The 21108-nt window shown below is 47.3% G+C and overlaps 1 protein-coding gene across 14 annotated transcripts in view; it reads right to left on the bottom strand.

The window, feature by feature from the left end:
* The window catches only part of TLL2 (tolloid like 2), a 93241-nt gene extending 73912 nt beyond the window's left edge, over positions 1–19329 (bottom strand). For 7 of the 14 annotated variants that reach the window (XM_083844912.1, XM_083844928.1, XM_083844927.1 and 4 more), the window contains exon 1: positions 19082–19328. In XM_083844912.1, coding sequence (XP_083701038.1) covers positions 19082–19232 — 151 coding nt within the window. In that variant the 5' untranslated portion in view covers positions 19233–19328. Of the gene's footprint in view, positions 1–19081 lie in introns of all 14 variants that reach the window. The other 7 variants (XM_083844921.1, XM_083844922.1, XM_083844923.1 and 4 more) reach the window with 2 other exon arrangements.
* Between the last annotated feature and the right edge of the window lie 1779 nt (positions 19330–21108).

The following is a 21108-nucleotide window of genomic DNA, read 5'->3' on the forward strand; positions in this document are numbered from 1 at the left end:
GTATCCAAACCTCAGTGTTTCCACCTGCTTGGAGCCCCAAGCAATGCAGCAGGGGAATAGGTGATCCTAAGCAGACACGCAGGAAATATACTACCAAATGCCCCCACACAGAAGAAATTAGCTCATTGCAGAAATGAACAGGAACAGATCCATTAGCTAAGTAACATCCTGAGAAAAAGGAAGGTAACTGCTTAAGCCTGCTTGGAGCAAACCTCAGGGCAGGCTAACAATTTAAAATCACAGTGCTGGATGAAAGGGGATAGTCCATGATGGATCACATCTATTCAAGGGCCAGACAAGGAAAGCAAACACAACCTCATTTTTACTCATTGTTCCTTATCTACCAACACCAGGAGAGGAGTGTTGCAGCACTGTTGGAAGAACGCAAAGAAACGGACAGCAGGCAAGGAAGAAATGGGAACCATTTATGGAGGAAAGCTAATTTGAGCTGTTTACAGACTTCCCCTCTGAGCTCGGGGATGGAAGGGTGGCAGGAGGGTGGTTTCAGCCATTAAAAATACAACATGAGAATCCATTAATTTTCCATAGAAACAATGTCGTCATAGAAGCGAGACAAATCTGATCAGTCATGCAAATGTGCTGATGTTAAATTCTCAGGCCTGGGTGAGGAATTTTGATTGCCAAAAACACAACAATGAAGAGATCAGAACGAGATTAGCAGCCAGAATGGCTGCAGCACTGAATGGCATCGTGGGGGCAAGGGATGTACCCCAAAACAACCCCAGACTATACCGAGGTTTGTGCCCTAAGCCAGGCGTAGGTGTCCCAGCAGAACAGATGAAAACGAAAAAAAAATCTATAAGCGTCCTTGTATAAGATCTCAGGAAACAGGCAAATGTCACATTCCTGCTCGACAAACCAGAAAGAACCTTCAGAGACCACTGAGCTCACTCCAGGCAATAAAAGTCTCAGCAACCCCACAGCACTGGGACTCTTGCAAGCTGTGAAATCACAGTGCCAAGGAAAACCAAGAGGTTTTCACAACAGGGGAAACAGGTGACTGTGTGTTGTAGCTTAACCCAGCAAAACACCAAGCACCACAAGTTAGGAGAGAAACCAAGGAAGCAGGTTGGTCACAAAAGACACAAGCACTGTCCCAGGCACACGCTGAGCTGAGATGCAGTATGAAACATGGCATTTACACTGCACTGTTAAGGGGCAAAATACAAAAAAAAATCCTCTACCATCAACAATAAAAAATCCACAAAAGGAGTGCAGCAGATCTTACCTCCTTTCCTCCCTCTTCCCTCTAAAATCCAACTGTACAAACACTCCCCAGAGGGCAATACTATGCATGGAAAATTATAGCAGCACCCCAAGCAGGAAGAGTGGAAATCACTCACCCCGGCAGCAGAGCACAGCCCTTCCTTGTGAAGAATCGAGCCACCGTCCTGGACTGGCTTCAACACAAGTATTTAGGGGTTAAAAATAACCTTGAAAATGAAGCGCTCCACCCCCTGCAGTATGCAAAACATTACTAGAGTAATGCATGTGACAAGGATGCTTCCGGATAAGCCTCACCACTGGCAAAAGCAATTCAAAGAAACATGAACAAAAACAAAAAAGGAGAGGTCAAAACACAAGAGATGTTTCACTCAGGTTTACCCACAAGCCAAAATATCAGCATTTGTCACAGAGAAGATGTCAAACAGATGTTTGGTTCACCTGTTAAATTTAAAAACACGTTGTTTCTACATTTGGACAAGTTTACCACCTGTGCTGCAGTGAATTCTAGGCACCTTTCTACAGAACCTCTGTTCTGGTCCCAAGCTGAGCTCACAGAGGAGAGGACAACACATGGAAGTTTCCTTTGTGCTCCACACCACCAATTCATCTAGAAACAGGCATTTGCCAAATAACTCACCTTGACCATAGAAACCTGGCCTTCACCACCACGTAATCCAAACGTGTTTTTCACAGAGGGAACAACCCTACAGGATAGAGTGATGCTCCAGACTTGAACCATGCTGCTAGCTCAGTGTGGCAGAGCCCGGAGTACTGGCTGCTGCAAGGGACTCTAGGTTCAGGGAGACAACTAGAGCCCCCTAAAACACCTCAGACCTCTGGTAATTCCCTGCATGTTTTAAACTCCTATAGTAAATTAAGGAAAAAATGGTGATTGTCTTTTAATATTTAATAGAGCAAACGGATCTCTTACTTCCCCTTTTGCCACTCATAAGCCTTGTCAGCAGCCTGTTCAAACACCTCTCTGGATTTGTACCTTTAGACATACATGTAGGAAAGGATCTAAGTCACCCTGCCCAGCTCAGCCCTCATCAAGTCTACTTTGTGATGGCAAGCATTACAGGACTGTCAGCAGCACACCCATGAATTAATGTTTTACTGTACAAACATCCCTGCATGGCACACAAAATCAGTGTTGCCATTGTAAGAGTGATTCACATCCTGCCATGGCCTTCCTTTGGCCAGGATGGTTCCTGCTGATGTCCCAAAACCTACTTCCTTTTCAGTCAGCCCTAACAACACTCATCCCAGAGCTCTTTTACTGTTTCCTTGCCCATCGGTGAATCCCATGCCATAAACTCTCCCATTCTTGTCTTCCAGTGTTACTGACCTACAGTTAAACTCAGCCATGCAAACATCCACAAAAACCATCACTGCAGTCTCAGCAGCTCCCACCTTAGTCTATTTTATAACAGTTGGCACATGTTAAGTCAACGCTCTTACTATTCAAAGCCACTTTTATTATTCCAGCCATACATACCACAGCGAGTACATAGGGCTGTGCAGCAACACAATCCTCCCTGCGTACAGAGCTCCATGAGTTCAGTGGCTGTCACAGGTCCAGTTACAGAGGGATCAGTTCTGGGTGCAGTTTCTCCCCCCACAAAATTTCTCTTAGGATGCACATTCAAAAGCCACAGCAGTCACAATGCTCTGCTTTTTTCAACAATGTCTTGTATCCCTCTAATTACTAAGATGGCTCAAAAAGGCAGAGAATTATGCTCTGATGAAACCTCCAAGCTGTAAACTATTCTGTTGATAAGCTAGCATACAGGTGGAAGACACGAGCAGGACAGCCATGGACCATAAACCTTCCATTCACACAACTGATCCTGTGCCAGCAGTGAGCAATCAGGAAAGTAGTGAAGGATCATGTGCCGTTACATCCATTCATCTTATTTACGCAGTAGGTCCCTGTGAGAAGTTGGTCGTTATCAACGTCTGGTTCTCTGTTTCACTCCCAGCACTTAACTACACGCGGGTGAGGACATGCTCGCCACTCCACAAGCAAGCCAGCTGCACCCTTCACTCGCTCAGACATAAATGACAAAAGCCTGCTCAAGAATATGCATCTGTTTCACGTATGGCTCATACGGCTAATTTAAACAGTTTCCATATGTTGCCAAAAAACTGTGACCGAATGCCACTTACAAATAAATGGGTAGATTGTCTGGCTTCCACAGAGAAAGGTTTTATCACGCAGCTCTGAGCAACAGCTCCTTTGTTCCCCGGTGTGCCTGGGCTTCTCCAGCGCCTATCGCAGCAGAATGCTGCTGACTGCTCTAAATGCTGCTGACTGCTCTAAATGCTGCCTCCTGCCGGGATCCACCACTGCAGCAACACGCTTTTTCAGACTTGCAGCCAGCAGACTTTGGAAAAGACCTGTGATGAACACCCAAGCAGGTGAAGAAGGTCTGTCAATTCGCACAGTGCAACCACCCCCTGCTCCTGGTTCCAGAGTAGTTACTCATGGGACAGGCGTGTTTTCTGCCCAGCCCTCATCCAGGCATTACCACTGGGTGCTAGGCTGTAGCTGTTAGAGTTCCCTGAAGCATAAATGAGGCTCTGAGACTCCATGTAAACTAGAATTTTATGTTTCAACATCTTGCTGTACATCTGAAAATAGGATCTCACTTTTATTGCACCCACTGTGGCTTCCTGCTCAGATCCATCCTGGCAACAGGTCATTTGTCACGTTCCAGCTAGACCACGTCCAAACTAACAGTCTGTAGTTGGGTGGATGGAAAGACTGAGCAGAGAGGTAAGGACTTCACTCAGGGTCACTGCTCTCCTAAAAGTAGATCTGGTCAGGGAACTAAACAATAAATATCTGTTTGGAAATGCAGGGGAAGCTACTAAAATGATTTAACAATTCAAAGAGGAAAGGTAAATAGATGCCAGTATTTTGCCTGTCAGTAATGGCATGTACTTGTACCCTAAGAAAGTGCATTGCACAATCTGCGTCCACTGGACTAATTGCTGCACAGTAAAGTCTGCCTCATTTCTTTAGACAAAGCTTGCTGAAGCAGGCATCAAACAGTTGTCCCAAAGAGTCATCCAAAGACATGTTTCTCAGGATGTCCTGAAGAAGCAAATCAGTTTTTTTCACAGAATCCAAAGCAGAGATGGATGTCACAGCTCCTCAGGCCAGTGCTTCATACACAAGACAGATCATCTGCTGTTGGGTGGCACTCAGGTACTAGAGTTACCCTCCCTCCTGAGGCTAAAGGATTTCATGTCCTTGTCACTTCACGAGTGAGTCGTGCTACAGAAGGGCAGGCAGACCAAGCAACCACAGTTCACATGCACACTGGGCTGTTTCCCATTGTCCAAGGCAAGGAGATTCACATTCACCAAAGCTGTCCTACTCCTACACCTAGTGGCCATCCTGAAGCATCTCCTCCCTTTTTGGGGAAGCTGTCAGGGACGAGACACGGTTAACAAAGTCCCCCTCGAATCTGACATAGAGTGCAGCACATAAAAAATTACTCATGCGACTGATTCACATGGTTTCAGTATTCATAAATTCCTTTGCATAAAGGCGAGGCATCAGATTTGCACATAACTGATCCAGACAGCTGCAGATTTCCATAGGCACTAAGTGCCTGGAGGCAGAAGCCACTCCTCATGTAATCCCGTTAAACAGATGGAATGAATGAAAACGCTGTGCAATTCCGCATGCCAGTGGCAGCCACCGCAGCTTTCTCCACTAGTAGTACAGGGTCTTCAGTTCAGGGTCTTTCCTTGGGTCCAAGTTACAGGAGATACTCCATGCCCTGAACTCTGCAGGAAGCCTGAAGCACATGAAGTTATGAAGCTATAGCAATGGAAGGCTGCCCTCAGACAGTGCTGGGAACATACCCAGGTTGTCCATTACAGTCTGTCTCATCACAGTAAGATGTAGCTTTTGGGAATACTACTGCAGAAAACACAAGACTTCTCAGGAATGGAAATCAGTACACTGGAGATTCTGTATAGAAGGAAAATCAGCTCATGGCCACCTGAAAAGCCAAGGTGGAATTCATACTCAATATCGTTGTTCATCAACCCAGATCCAGACTGGGATCAAGGGCTCTGAAGTCAGAAGGATCTCAGGTGGAAGCTGTTGGCCATTTAAAGGCCCTTCATGACAAACCACATTGTATCACATCACAACAGATATCAAGAGTCAGGATAACTACTTATTACAATAAGTAATTTGAAGGATGCATTGTTATTCACAAGGTTACATTAAATATACAACCCCAAATGGGCACCATAACCACTTGTGCTGGCCAACCCTCTCCGAAAGGCTCAGGCTGAGTCCTCTTTATTAGCCTAGTCCTTTCCATGTCAGAGCTCAGCTACCTCCCTTGTGGTAGCAAGCACTTCAGCAAATAATCCATATGCTCCCATGTCAAACACCCAGAAAAGCAAAAAGGTGATAAGAATCTTTGAAAAGACTGGTGCCACAGCTCACTTAAGAGCGTGTAGGAACACTGATGCAGAGCATCAGCATGCACTGCCATGGTACCACTCAGCTGTCTAAAAGACAGAGCCTTTTTCATCCTTGCTCACTGTGCACATCCCCGGCTCTGCAGGAGAAGAGAAAGGATCCCTGTCATCATCAGTCTGCTTCACCCCAGAGCTGGATCAATTCCAGAGGCAGTGTAATGCAATCATATAATTAGTGACCATAAACAGGGCTGGATTGCATGTGCAAAAGCAACTTCAATTTTGACATTACCCAGCCTTAATAAAATGTCTTTACAATGAAGACAACTTCTTCCCCTGACAAGATGCTTGTGCCCTCTGGATAGCAAACAGTCTTGTGTCAGGAGTGTGCCTGGCTTTGAAGTGGGAGGTTGCAGTTTGACAAAAGCAGAGGGCAAAGGGGAGAGAGACCAGGGCTGCCACAAGACAGCTGCCAGAATTTAACACTGCCAGCAAGGTCTCTCTGCATTAGCCTTGTTCCGAGGCAGTGAAGCCATTTTTTGGTTCAGGCTCTAAAAACAATTCTCATTCCCAAGCAGACCAATGTCAGGAAAAAAATCCAGCCCGAAGAACTGCAAACTAAAAACTGGTTCCAGTTTCCCACAGCTGTAAGCGAGACCTAAGTGAGACCTTGTCAGGGGCACTCCTGTATATCTGCAGAAGACAGAGTCACCATCCCCACTGGAAAACCTCATGTTATCATCTACTAAGGTAGCTGAAAGGATGAGCAGAGATAGGTACCCAGCCCCAACCACCTCCCCCTCCATGGATCCATCTCCTCAAGACATGGATCTCCATCTCCTGTGGAAACGCACACGCTGCTCCCAGCCTACCACCTCGGGGAGCAGGATCCCAGAGCCAGTTCCACATCAGCAGAAAACAGACAGCAAGCAGTTTCCAGAAAGACAACCCCCATCAAAAAAAAGCTTTCCAGCTATTGACTATTCTAACAACCCAGCAGCAAGTATCAGCAGATCTTCTCCCACCCCGCTCCTGACAGTTATTCCTCTGCAGCTCCATCAACAACACAACTTTTAATCTATCAAATGCCAGTGCTTCCCTGCATGGTACACACCCGCACTTTTATATTAACCGTAGCTGAGACTAGGTGAAGAACCACTTGTTTATCACCCAGGCGGCTTCACACCACATCACCCATAAGCACTTCCCACCTCTGCTCCTTAAGAGGTACTGGGAGTCCCCCAACAAGGGCAGAGTTTGGCCATGATGCAAACTAATCGTTCTCTCAGGAGTCCAGTAGCAAAGGCAGGATGTCGTTCCCTGAAACCCTCGCCATCACAAACTGAAGGTACTTTTTGAAACCACTCCTTAAGCTACAAAACTCACTAAACAAAAAAAATCTAACAAAGTAACAAAAGTTTCAAACTCCCAGTACAAGAAGATGCCCAGATACTACAGTGGTGAGCGAGTGAGTACATGCCCCCTGGATTCCTACACTGTCCTTCCTTCCATCACCACCTGCCACAATTTGTTAGACACTTCCCTGGAGAGCACAGGCAATGGGGGAGAAATGACTCCAGGCATCCCCTCTCCGTTGTATGTGAGACAATGAGCACATTCAAAACTACCCCTCAAACAATTTCTGAATGGTCCAATACTCACCTGGAAAATCTGCTGCAGGGATGTACTAAACAATTTCCATGGGGTGTGGAGCATGGCTACTACTCCCCTGAACATATCCTCTCTTTTTCGCTAGCCACTGTGAGTGTGGAGTCCTTAAAGAAAAGATTTTCTTGCAATAGCAAACGATGAGTATTTTATGCTATTAAAAACAGCTGGGCTGGGAATTTTTATCGAGCACCTTTTATAAAAAGATATGATGTAGTCATCTCTCTCTTGGAACATCCCACAGTAGAACATATGATATGTTGGGCACTAAATGGCAGGGCAAGGTATGCAAGCAAAGAAGGAATAATGTGGTTATTCTACAGTTTCCAGCCAGGAAACTACCGAACATACAGAACCACAGATCAGTCTTCATGTCTGGAAAGCTTCTCCAATTCCTCCCCACTTTTATTCTGACCAAGCTCATAGAGTGACAATAACAGGCTGGATTGTTCTTGCCAAACCCCATAGCAGCACAAATGGTTTCAGAAATGAAGGAGGTGTTCAGAAGATTTTGCTTTGCAAGGCCCAACTTCCAGGCAGTGACAGGGCAAGAGAGAAAATGCGAGGCTGAAATAACCCCCAGACACATTCAGCTCGTTCAAAGCTTCCAGCAGGGGGATTTAGCCAAAGCTTAAAGCAGTTCTCTGTGACTCTTTGTCACAGGAGTGTAGGTACAAACAAACAGGAGCTGGGACAAAGGGAGTCAACACACATTTTATTAGTAAAAAGTTAATCGGCTTAAAGTGTGCAACTAAATAAGCAAAGCTTACATTAAAGTGACCCGCCACGAAAAGATGCCATGGAAATAAAGTTATAGGAAATACAATATAGTCTCTATGTTCTTTTGTAATCCAATGTAATAAATATTCATGATTCTGGGTTAATGGGGTACCCAGCTCGCAGCCACCACAATAGTTTTTTGTTTATTCTCAAGACCATGAACTTTGGAACCATGAACCTAAATTTCAGGACTTTGCATTCATGCATGTTAGCAAAATGCAGGGTAAGGCAGGGGGATGGAGACAAAGCCAGGACCTTGGCTTGTGTCAGTGTAAAGGAGGTTGCTGGCAGGTTTTTGACAATGAGTAACAAGAACCCCAGAAGACACCAGACTTCTGGTTTATCTGTCACCCTCCCTGCCTCAGCAGCAGCAGAAGAATGAGAGAAGAACCACCTGCAACACAACCCCATCCTTCACCTCCAGTCCCTCCAGGACATGGCTGATTCCAAAGTTTCTCTCTCCAGGGGGAACAGCACCCTCAGGCCAGCCCTCGAGGAAGTAGCGGTTGCCTGCATCACACAGCCGCATCACACAGCAGAGGTCCACTCCTCATGCAGGACAGACCTGAACACCCCTAATCACGATCCCTTGCGCCTCCATAGTGATTGAAAGGGCTTTCTGGAAACAGTCCTGCACGGACTGGTCACCCAGCTCCAGTCCAGCACTCACGAGGGATAGCAAGTATCCTTCCCAAGCATATTTTAGAGTCCCAAACCTCCCTAGCCATCAGTTGCTCCTTTGACGGTGCCTTCTGCTGACAGCAACATTGCCAACTTTCCTGTTTTGCTACGAGACCTCCCAACTCCACATACCACTTTCTCCTCCAAAGACAGCCCTTTTCCACACACGCACGTACAAAATATCCATGGGCACCTTGCATCTTGTCAGACTCTTACATAAAATTCAAAAACATCGGTCACACAGCAGTTTGGGGAATTTTAGTCAAAAATGCTCCTGTGAATCAAATCCTGCATCACATCATTTTACACCGAAGAAATCTTCTCCTTTGTTGACAGATGTCTTTAGCCATTACCACGTGCAAGGCCAATCTCCAATAAAATGTTTTCTTGTACTACAGAGAAATGTCCTCCAATATAGCCAGTATTAGCCTATTTTTAATTGCCTATTTTAAGGAAAGTACAGACTAAGATTTGGATATTAATAGGAACTGTTCTTCACGTATCTTCCTTTAGCACAACCTAAGTGACAAGCCTTGCTGTAGTGAGTTTTATTTCCCTCTTTGGACAGAGGTCCTAATTCTGATCAGCTGAACCTGAGCAGCAGTAGGACAGGCAGCATAAAGGCCAACCATTTCTTCACAATACAGCTTCTCGTAATAAAACAAACGTCTAAAGTAAACAACAGCGTTCCCCTAGATTTGAAGTTTTTGACACTTCAGTTGCAATACTTCTATACGGGGCTACTATAAATTATTCAGACATAAAAAAGAGTAATTTAGCAAGAACTGTTAAAGTTAATAAATTAATATGAAAAGTGAAAGTGTATTTTTGGAAGGGAAACTATTTCTCCAACTAGTTACTTATTGGAATATCTGTGAGTCTGCCTCGATCCACAGAAAGGCTCTGTCTAAAAACCTAATACATTAGTAAATAGCAATAGCCTTCTCAAAGCTGAGGTAACCTGCCCAGAGAGCATATATTTAGCATTTACCTCTGTAATACTTTATATTTGAAACAGCTGCATTAGTCGTACACAGGAAGAGTGGAACTTGTTGGGAAGAAAACATTTTCCACAATCCTTTTGTGAAATTCTGCACAGAATGTCCTGTTGTTCCTGGGACACAGCACATCCCCATGTCCTCTTCCAGCCTGCAGGTGAGACAAGAGATTGCAAGCGCACGGCCAAGCACAGCACTGCGTGCCACTTGTGCTCACGACCTTTTGGGTCCAGCCCTGCTCTTCAAATCTTCACGGATTCAGCTCTGAAAGCAGAGGCGTAGCTGTGAAGTACCCAGGCACAGCCTCAGGACCCAGCGGTCTGCACTGCCTAGGAAGACAGAAAGAGCAGGCGCAGTACGTTTGAGGGTCCCTATTTCACACATAGCTGCAAACCCCATAGCAAACACGTTATACCTTTGCCAGGAGATTAGTAATTATACAGTGTATGAAGAGGGCAAAAGGATATAAAGTGCTCTTTGCTGTCAAGAAAAAAGACAGCAGCCAGGAGGTTTTAATCCTAGTGTCAACATCCCATTAGTAAACAGCAGTTTACCTTAACAGAAAAGCTTTCCAAGAAAAGGCAGAAACTTGGGAACTTCAGCAATGGCCTTAGGAGATCCCAGCTCTCTGCCCAGGAAACAAAAACACAACACAGAATATCACATATCACCTCCTAACTGAAGCATGACAAAGAAGAGAATATATGGCAGAAGAGGCCAAAGAGGGGAAAAACAGAAATCAATAGGATCTAACAGAGCGTGACAGAAAATCACTTCCCCCATAAAAAGAGGTTACTTGCCAGGTTAATGAATCTTTTTTGTTCTGTACTTAGACACCCAGGAAATGGAAAGGGTCATAGGAGCAGTGTGGGTGGGAATGCAATCCCTAGAACATGCTTTCAAGAACAATCAAAGGTTAGAGATTAAATCCAGGCAGCGTTCAACTGCACAGCACATCAGCATCTTAATACAAGGGCCAGCTGCAGCTCAGAGTGTCACTGAGCAAAATACACTTCCAACATCAACAGTATAGCAAATAACAGGCTTCTCTTCCACTGCAAAAGCAGCCCAACAGGCCACCCCAGCTCCCCCCCCGAGAGTGACCCCCAAGAACTGGAGCATCTCTGCTTTTCCAGGTCAGCAGGGACAAAACAAACTGGATTATAGGCCTCTCATCAGAGTAACTGCAATGGAACTACACACACATACACAAAAAAAAAAAGCCCACACGAGAACTCACACTGTGCAAATAACTCAGAAAGCTCTTGGCCCAGCAGCCAAAACTTCTCAAAATTCACTTGTAGTGAAAGAGCTTCGCCTTTCTCTTGTCAGGAATACACAGGCAGCAGATAAACCAACACAGAAGTGTGTGGACAACAGCAGCGTACAAGATCTGGTGGCAACAGAAGCCTAAATTAGACCTCTGGAGTATCAAATGCATTGATACTCCACAGCCAGGTGCATTTAACTTAAAGCTGCAATTTCTACTGCCTGGAGCCCTACTAACACGCTCCATAACGGAACTGCAGATCCTTGCTGTCTTACCACTCCTCTGCCTACATCTAGCTTGAGCTACTTACAGTGGGCCACCTGAGGAACAGTCCCACTTAAGCCCAAGATACTCAGTAAGGGAAATGCAGGTGCATGATTTCCATCCTTTCCAAGGTCCCCTAACTTGTAGATCACTATATTAGGTTTCCCCACTGTCTGCCAGCTCCTTGGCCTGGCAGGATCATTTACCAACTGCTGCTTCTCAGTCTGGGGTCCAGCAGCACAGCTCAAATTCCTTTGTCATGCAGCTACCCAAGGTTATCTGCAGCAGTTACCTCATTTTCTATGCACTACCCATCTTCTGCAACAGAGACATGGGCAATGCAGCCAAAAGTCCCCTTTGTTACCCATGTTTGGTGCAGTCTCGGAATAGGCACAGAGTTCCAGAGTTGCACATCATTTAAGTCTCCCTTCATGCCCAAGGAGCTACATTACAAGCTCCAAAGTAGACTTAATTCTGGCATTTCTGCAGAGGGAGCTTTGACTTTACTAGGCTAGTGCATCTAACTGTTTTGAAGCCTGGAGAATTTTAAAGCAAAACCAAAGCCTTAAGGAACAAATATCTTCATCACACAGCATCCTGCCAACACACACACCAGTGCAGACAGTCCTGGCCTTCCACAGCAGCCATCTCCCACTGGGATAGCCCCTTCTGTTACGTACAGCCAGTGCTCGTGGAAGGCAGGGCACAGTCTGTAAATAAATCTCTCCTCCAAAGTCTGTTCTCTGCAAGGAACAAACAACCCCCAGCAGGTCTGACCTGAAATTCATTGTGAAAAATACTAACCAAACCATATACTTTTGGCGAAGTTCTAAGCAAATTAAAACACTGTTGATTAGACAACGCTGTTTTTGCAGGCAATACTATCTAAATGCAACATTGTGCTGATGAGGCATGGGAAACTGGTAACACCCACAGCTATGACATAAGAAGTGGAGAAAGGTAATTCTCAGTAATGTCCAGGACTGTATCAATCAGTTTATGATATGGAGCCAAAGGGACTCAACAGTACTCCAACACTAATTCCAAAAAGAAAGAGATTGAAACCCAGTGGTCTTGAACTTCTGCTTTATAACACTGGTATGATTTTCTCTGGAAATAGTTTGGAATTTGTGGATGGGGAGGTGAAACAGATGCTATGTTGTTTGGGTGCTGACATTTGCGTGAATGACTTGAGAGGGCATGAATTTCTGTTTGGGTCTAAAGCTGAGTTGATTCACGAACCAACAGCAGCTGCTGGTCTTTAACGATTTGCATTAGTCAAACCAGAGGGTGATTTACCAGTGGCTGGGGTTTAGGGTGGGCTTCCTTCATAACTCACAGTTAAACATTTTTCTCCATTCCAAGCTGGGCTGACACAAACTGGCTGAGAAAGAGCAATCAATCATTGACAGTTGTTTAATCAAAGGCCTCTTTGCACATTTAAGCAGTTTCTATTGACAGAGAACCTTCCTGTTCAGGAAGCGCTAGAGTGGGGATCTGAACATCAAAGTATACCCACCAGTTGAGATCAGCATTTTCAGGGAGCACAGCTACAACAAAGGGAATAAAAAGCAGAAAACCTGAGTAGCTGAATCAAAACAACAACCAGTTTCTACTCAATCATCCATCCTCTCTGAGCTGTGAAAGCACATTTCATCACCAGGTGAAAGCAGTTTTGTTGCAGGTTCATACCTGCAATACTTGCGATCCAGGACAACAAGGTCATTCACTGTCAGAGGTGCCTCCTTCCTTCTAAGTTTGCCCGTCTCCAAAAAGAGCATACAGACCCCCCATCAGGTCAGTTTTCTTCCCAGTCCCAGCACCATCATTTTGGTACAGACAGGTCTGGACAGGAGCCAGGCCTATCGTTTCCCTCTGGGCTCTGTGGGAAACGGGAGACTGGCAAAGCAGCTCACTTACTACAGCAAATGGCTTTTTCCACAGAACAAGTTCATTAAGTGCATCACAACAGGTAAAAGCACACCATAGCACAGGGCTGCTGTGAAGGTGAGCAAAGATGTAAGAACCTACAGATAACAGGAAAAATGGCTTAAGTTGCTGCTGGGACAGGAGAGGAGAGGGTACCCCACAAACACAGACTGAGGCAGAAAACATCTCACAACACCTGAGATGGAAAGGAGAGAAGGACTTGAGCAACTGCTTCTGGCAGGGACTTGAGAGCTTTGCGGACTTCTGAAGCCTGGAAGATATGCAGCATAGTTTTTAAATTCCTTTGGCTGGGGCTTTATGACTACTCATTTTATGGAACACCTGAGGAATGAGCTGTCCTCACTGATCAACTTGCACAGGTTACAGTCAAGGGCATACACCTGTGAACTGCACTAAGACTGCAATGTTCAATAAAAGCTCTACAAGTTCTTTGTAGAAAAGTACCCATGACAACTCCAAACATTTCTTCCCCGCTCTACCAGCCTTCCTTCTGGAAATAAAAGCCCTACATGCTATGCTTGTCCATCGCTAAATCTTGAGGTGTAGGTATAGCACTAAGTGTTAAATCTCATGCAGAACAAGCAGATCCAACATAACCCCACCCCAAGAAGTATCAAAGATCAAGCATGATTTTTTTCAGACACCGACGAGACAGCTAAATGGTGGGAAGACTCCAAACCCAGATTTCAAGTGTTTTTTTGCCCATAAGGTTTTGCTCTCAAATTCCCCACACCAATGGATTCTCTACCTGGGAACTTCAAGCTGCAAGAAAATGGTTAGTGGTTATTTTTACTTTAAGCCTCCGCCATCGGCTTGTGCTTGGCCATGATTATAATAAAAGCCACCATAAAACTTCCCTTTGAGGAGGAAGTGTCTGCCACAGCTCTATCCCACTGCAAAAATCTCACTGAATGCATATAAATAGAGACCGTCCACAGTAGTCTTCACCCACCTGTTTTCCCATTCTTTAACTGCTGTCACCTCCCCAAAGCAGGTAAATTAAAGACTGAATAGTCTGTTCTCTCATTCTTTCCCAGACCACCCAAAAAGACTCACTCAACTTCCTCCTTGGGGTTTTAACCCTTCCTGTGACCTGCTGAAGACAGAAACAGAAGGGAGAATGATTGCTTGTGAGAGCTTGCTCCTTCCTCAGTAAATTTCTGCATCAGCATCGAGGAATCCACAGGCTGGGTTCTATTCTCTCTCTTACCTCAAAGCACACATGTAAGTATGGATGTCAAAAAAAGGAAGAAGGATAGAAACTATTTTTTGGAAGCCCATATGGTTTCAAATGTCAGCTGCCATCACTGCCACCTTGACTTATGACTGCCCTTGGGTAAGTCATTGACTCCCACCACCATCTTCTAAGATTCAGAGCCAGAGACACCGGTACCTGCACCGCAGCACTAGGCTTTCCACCCCAGCTCAGAGGCTTCAAAGCTTTATGAGAAAATCAGGAAGATGCAAATGAGATTGCTCCACAGGAATCTGGGATTCCCAAGCAAACAGTGGGTTAGCAAATGCTCCTGCCAGTGCTCACATCACTGCCAAAAACAAAAAGGGACATCTTGCAAGAATGCGGGAAAGCCCTGCCTGAGAGTCAGGCTTATGCTCTTATCTGTCAGTCGAGGACCTGCAGAGTCCCAGGGGGAGTGGGCTGGATCCACTGGGTAGCCTGCAAAGAGCTTTCAAGCTTCCCTGTTAATGTGATGGATCCATGCTCCAACAGAGAAAACAACATCTGCATTGCACTCAAAACCCAAGCAATATTCATGAAGTCTGGACTTCACAGATTCCCCCCTCCCCTTTCCCATTTGATTAGCCCCCAGGACTTTCAGTTCCTAACAGCGAATTCCTCAGCTTCCCACAGAAATGTCTGCATGTGACTTCAGATACCACAACTCAAATGAAATTCACTGCCTCCAGAACAAAAGGCACTGTGCCTTTACAGAGAAGAGCTAGGAGGAACAGCATGAAAGCAAAGTACAATTTACATCTCCCTCTGAGAAATTCACTTTGAGCAGCACTCAGTCAAGGCTTAGGACCTCTGATGTGGGACTTTCAGAATCCAGTGGATCAAATCAGCAGGTGGATTAGGAAGAGGCACCTATAGTGGTATCCTATGACCAGGCAAACTAGCATCCACTCTTGAGGGGGCAACGGTTTAGTAGGAAAAGCTGCTCTATCACTGACAAGTTTGCAATTGCTTTTCTAACAACTTTTCAACTGATAAAGAAACAGAGCAGATAGGACTACTGCCAAGTTCTCCAGAGACCCTTCGCACTTATTGCCTCTGTTCCTTCCTTCTGAGCTCACGTCCCTAACACTCTGCAAAAGCCCTAGGGACAAACTCACTTTTCTGGTGCCATCTTCTTGTTTTGCAGCCTCCCTATGCCAGGCTCTACCTGCTCAAGAGCATGGCAAGCAGTGACTCCATGATCCATGAGCTGAACCCTCTGAGCAGCCTATCTATCCTAAGTGCACAATAGGCTTATGACATTTTTCCATCTACAGAAGGGATCTGGGCAGGAACCTTTGTACCCTTCCCTTCGAAAAGCCCCATTGACATGACACAACACTCAGCAAAAACCACAAAGCGGAGTAAGCACTGTCATCTCCCCTGGCAACCCCAACCAACTGTACAGCCCTACCTCAATTCCCCCTTTACTATGCATTCAGACACTTTGCGCTCTCCTCCTACCCTATGAAAAAGGCAGGAAAGCAGACACAGATTATGAAAAAGAAAACTTGGGTGGCTGGAGTTCGAGACTGAGCAGCAGTGGAGTTATGACACATCAAATGAGTCCTGGTAACTGGACATGTTTGTATTAGCAGCTCAGTAGCCGTAGTGATTTCAGAGGTTAGCACACTGTGCAATCTGTCCTGCCTTGCTGTTGGAGATTATTACATCCTTAGCTAGTGCAAGAGAGGGAGCGTGTGCCAGGCTTTTCACTCACAGTCTAGTTGATGAACCATCGACAGTCTGCACTCAACCTCAGGGCATGAGCTGCAGGGGTGAGGAACTGGCAAGATTTCACTTCTTAACCTGCCAGATCTAAATCCATCACAGCCTCTGGGTCACAGCCACTAGCCTGCAGCAAAAGAGAAGTAAAGCACTATAGTTTTAACAGCTCTGGAAAACATGTAAGTGGAGTAGCAGCTTGTCTTTGCAATGGGCTGAGTCTGCATACAATCTGCAGCCACAGGACTGTACCCAGGAGGCTGTGACTAGTGACTAAGGAAATATCACTGCAAGTCTCACAGTGCCAGCTCTGTATCCGAAGACCATCAAAAACTTGCCTTCACAAAGTATCTGGCATCTGAGCTGTTCACAGCAGGGTCTGCAATCACTGTCCTCTTGCAAGTCATTCTTCTAGACAAATATTGACATTGTCTTACTGGTGGAGAAACTCAGGCCCCAGGAAGTTAAGGAGACTGGTCACTGCTATGGCATATCAGGAATGGAGCTCAAAGACTTCCCGTGTAATCATTTGACAACTGCACCTACACAGCCCATCTTGGAGGGCTGACTCCATTAGAGGCATCTTCACCTCACCTCATTTACAGAAGTGCATCTCTTCTCTCATTAACTAGCTGGACTAACCCTTTGGGATGATGTTTTCAGCACGGAACCCATGCTTAGGTCTGTTAATGGTCTAAAACTGGAAGATGGAGAAGAATATGAATGCAAGGCAGGGGGAGGAGGAGAGGCAGTGTCTAACAAGTCCATGTGCTAAAAGTCCTGCTTGCTTTGATTTTGAGCTGGCTTCAAAAACCGGAGCCATTCAGTGCATAGAGACAGGTACATGTCAGGAAGGTCTTGCAGCCTAAGTGCTGTGCACTTCAGTTTAGGCAAAGACAGCTCACATGGAGAGAAACTGGATTAGAGAGCCAGAACACACAGCCTGTTAGGACAGACTGAAAGAGCCAGTCACACAGTCTACAGAAAAGACAACTGAGACACGAGAAACACAGGAACAAACAGTGCTCACAGGTGAAAAGGGCTGCAGCAAAGCAGAAGGCACAGTACTATCAATTACACCCATATAGATTGGGTGAGAAAGGCAGACTTAAAATGCAGTATTGGAGCCTCAGGTTAGACAATAGGAAAGTCAAAATGATGCTGGACTAGGCTGCCTGGGAGCATCCACAGATGTTTGCCAGCACTGCTGCAAATACCAGCCTGGTCCTGGGCTCAAGAAAAGGACTGTGACCTCCAGAGGTCTTGTTCACTCCTTCCTTTCTGTTGGAAAGACATTGGAAAAGTATTAGAGACAAACGCCAATAAGTCAGAATATAAAGCTAATTTTTGCAGTTCATCCTGACTGAATTGAATTGACAGGAATAATACACAAAATGTTTATTTGCCAGCCACGAGAGGAAGTGAGGATGTACAATGAAGGGAGGCTGCTGTTGGTGGTCCAGGCTCTCCTCTGTGTACGTGCAGCGGTGACAGGTAGAGAGCCTGGAAGATGGGGGAACTGCAGGAGAAAGAAAGGGTCTCACAGCAATGGCAGGTTGGATTTTTTTTCTGTTTCTGCTACAGGTTCACTGTATGATGCAGGTAAGTTAATTAAAGTAAATGTTCTCTATGTGGTCCTTAAGGGAGCATTCCCCATCCTCTGCATACCTGACCTAACACACCTTGAGGCAAGCTGGCAGTGATATTGAGCAGTCCCAAGAGCAAATGAGGTAGACTGCAAATGATGCCACACTTTCGAGGAGAAGACAAGACTTTTTCAGATGGGAAGACCAAAGACATGCACCTTCAGCTCTCCAGGTCTGCATCACAGCCATATTGCTAACACCTAGCTTCACTGGAAAGGAGGAGAGATTAATTCATTACCACTTAAGAAGTAGACACAAAGATGGTAAAAGCATGTTTGGGTGGGCTGGGTCTCAAACTGAATAAAAATATACACGCATCAAATGACAAATAATTTGCTGGTCAAGGAACGTTTTGTGCTAACAGCACTGGAGAGAAGAGGGCTGAGATGAATTTTGGAATAAAATGTACCACTTGTAACATGGACCAGTCAAACAACTTGCAATACAAGGCAGAGGGGCTCTGATAGATGCTGTCCTGACAGAGCTCGTCTATGTGATCAGGTCCAGCTACAAATACCCTGAAAACAGCTGGGAGATGGCTGATAACGAGGGAAGCGATCATCAGGTAACATGAAGGAAAAGCTAGGAGACCATCCGGGGGGCAAAGTCCCAGCTCTGCAGAGAGACCAGGAACACCACACACACAGAAACTCTTTCCTACAGTATGAAAAAAAAAAAAAAAAGCAGGATTTTGCACAAAGTTATCTGCAAATAGAACATGACTAACGAGATATCGATTACCAATTTCCTAGCAGAGAAGCAGCAATCCACAGAACCGAAACGCCAGCTGATGGCTGGGAGCAGCAGTGACAGTCACGTTAAAAGTGCGAGCCAGAAGTACGAGGAGAGAAAACCCGAGTAATTCCCTTCCAACTAAGGTACAAGCGGTGATGGGAGCTCTCGGAGGCATCAAAACGGTTAGAAAGTGTTAGCAGGAGCTCGGAAAGAACCGAGCGCTATGTAACGGCGGTCCCGGGGCAGGACGAGCGAGAGGGACGGAGGCGAAGCCGCACCGTGCTCAGAGCCCCCGGGCACCCGCACACGGGGCCGCCCCCGGTGCCCGCGCGGCTCCAGGTGAGCCCAGCGGCGGAGCCACCTGCCGGCCCCGGCCCCGGCCCGGCCCCGGCCCCGTCCCGCCGCCCAACTTGCCGCGGAGCCCTACCGGCTTTGCAGGGGTCGCGGTACTCCGCCGGCTCCTCCGCCGGCTCCAGCTCCCGGGCGGACAGCGCGGCCCCCCGGCCGCCCGGCCCCGGGGCGGGCAGGAGGAGAAGCGACAGCAGCAGGCGGCGGAGCGGGGCTGCCCCGCGGCCCATGGCGGTGGCACGGCGCGGCGCGGCTGCCCGGGCTGCGGGCACTGCACGGCGCCAGCAGCCCCGCGCCCGCCCCTGCCGGCCGGCCCGCCGCCGCCGGCCGCTCCTGCCGCGGGCGGGCAAGGAGGGGAGGGGGCACCGCCCGGCCCCGTCCCGGCTGGCCCCCGCCGCCGTCACTCAGGCGCCGCCGGCCAATCCCGCCCGCGCCCGGCGCTGACGCCCCGCCCACCCATACGCCCCCCGCGGCGGGAGGGTGCCCGGGGGCTCCCCTCAGGCAGCCCGCGCGGCACCGCGCCCCCCAACGGTCGCCCCTCGCGCCCCAACGGTCGCTCCTCAGAGCGCCGGGGCAGCAAGGGCTGCGTGGGGTAAAGGCGTCTGCCTTCGGACTGAGGAGAAGTGCCTTGCCCCGGGTGGTAGCGCCCGAAGGAAGGGTTACGCAGAGTTTCACTGCACGGTTTTAAAGGTGAGGTGTTTCCTCTGAGGAAGAGGTAGTGGAGCTGAGAAGGCTTGAGGGGAAGGCAGGACAAAGCAGCGGGAGATGCATCCAGTCCCCTCTCCTTCCTCCAGTGAAACGGCAGCAGCTTTCAGGTGCAACGGGGCCACTCTACAGCTTCTGCGAACTTGGGCGTGGGGGTGATCCATGTACAGCAAGGCCTGGGAAAAGAACATGGCACGTGTGAGGCGTATAAAAGCCTTTGGGCAGCCTCTGCTCGGAGCAGAGGTCACGGTCACCGGCTGCAGCAGGAGGTACCTGTCACAGCATGCTCTGGCCCTCCCCTGTCCTGCCGCCACACAGCAGGTGCAGTGTCAGCACCGGTGCTGCGCCAGTGAGCAGGGAGCACTGACACGTCTACAAGCTCCATGCAGGGTTCTCGAGGTGAACTGCCGTCTCTTATGATGTAACTCTGCTTTGTCAGCAGCCTACTTCCAAGCTCCCAGGGCAGCATCCACGAGTACCATTTCCCGCTGCAGCATCAGCTCCCAACCTGCCCTGCAGGCTGCACACACGAGTTTTCTGCACCTGGTGAAAAGCCTGCCAGGTAAAGGCTAACAGCCAGCTGGGAGCACCATAAAGGAGGCTGTCACAAATTACCTGCTTTCCACTCGAAGCATCACATTCTTCACCTACCTTCTGTATCAGGCAGCCCTAAGACAAGGTATCCCACCTCCACACGCACAGCTACTCAGGGAAAGGTCAAGAAAGATAAAAAAAAAAAGTCACATATACAACTACCAGCAAGGGCTTAGAGGTTCCAACAAAAGCACTCTAAAAATCTTTACAGCATGAGTCACTTCTGCACACCTGATGAACGTGATCCTTCCCGCTGCACAAGAAATGCCCTGAAGAAAACTTCTAACACATGTTTTTCTGTCTAATCTGCATTTTCTACGGGCTGTTATCAAGGCAATGGCAGTCAGGTGTTCACCAACACCTCAGAATCTTTCTCATTGTCTTTTGAAAGGTGATGGGAGGTGGAGCAAGCTGGCCATTTATTCTGTGGTCCTGATAAACACAGCAACTGGGCAACAGCCCACAGCAACAGCCAGAACCTGCATGCAGATTAACATGAAAGGTTCCAGCAATAGCTGGGCAACTCAGCAGAAAACACACCAATTTTCCTCCACTTTGTGCTTCTGAGCCAGTCCCAGAGAATGAGAGGAGAAACCTGAAGGACAGGGACCAACAGGTGGGGGAGTCTGGGTCACTCCACAGGGAAAGCCCAGGCTACTCTGGGGCCCCAGTTGCTCACAGCGTAGACAGAGAAAACACACATGGGAAAGGTCTCGTTTGCACTGGAAGAATGAAACATCCCTTCACTGTACTGATCTTGGCAAGATGAGGCAAAAACAGATATAAGAGAAACAAACTTCAATGGAC

Source organism: Anser anser (genome assembly GCF_964211835.1).
Source record: "Anser anser genome assembly, chromosome: 7".
Classification (NCBI taxonomy): domain Eukaryota; kingdom Metazoa; phylum Chordata; class Aves; order Anseriformes; family Anatidae; genus Anser; species Anser anser.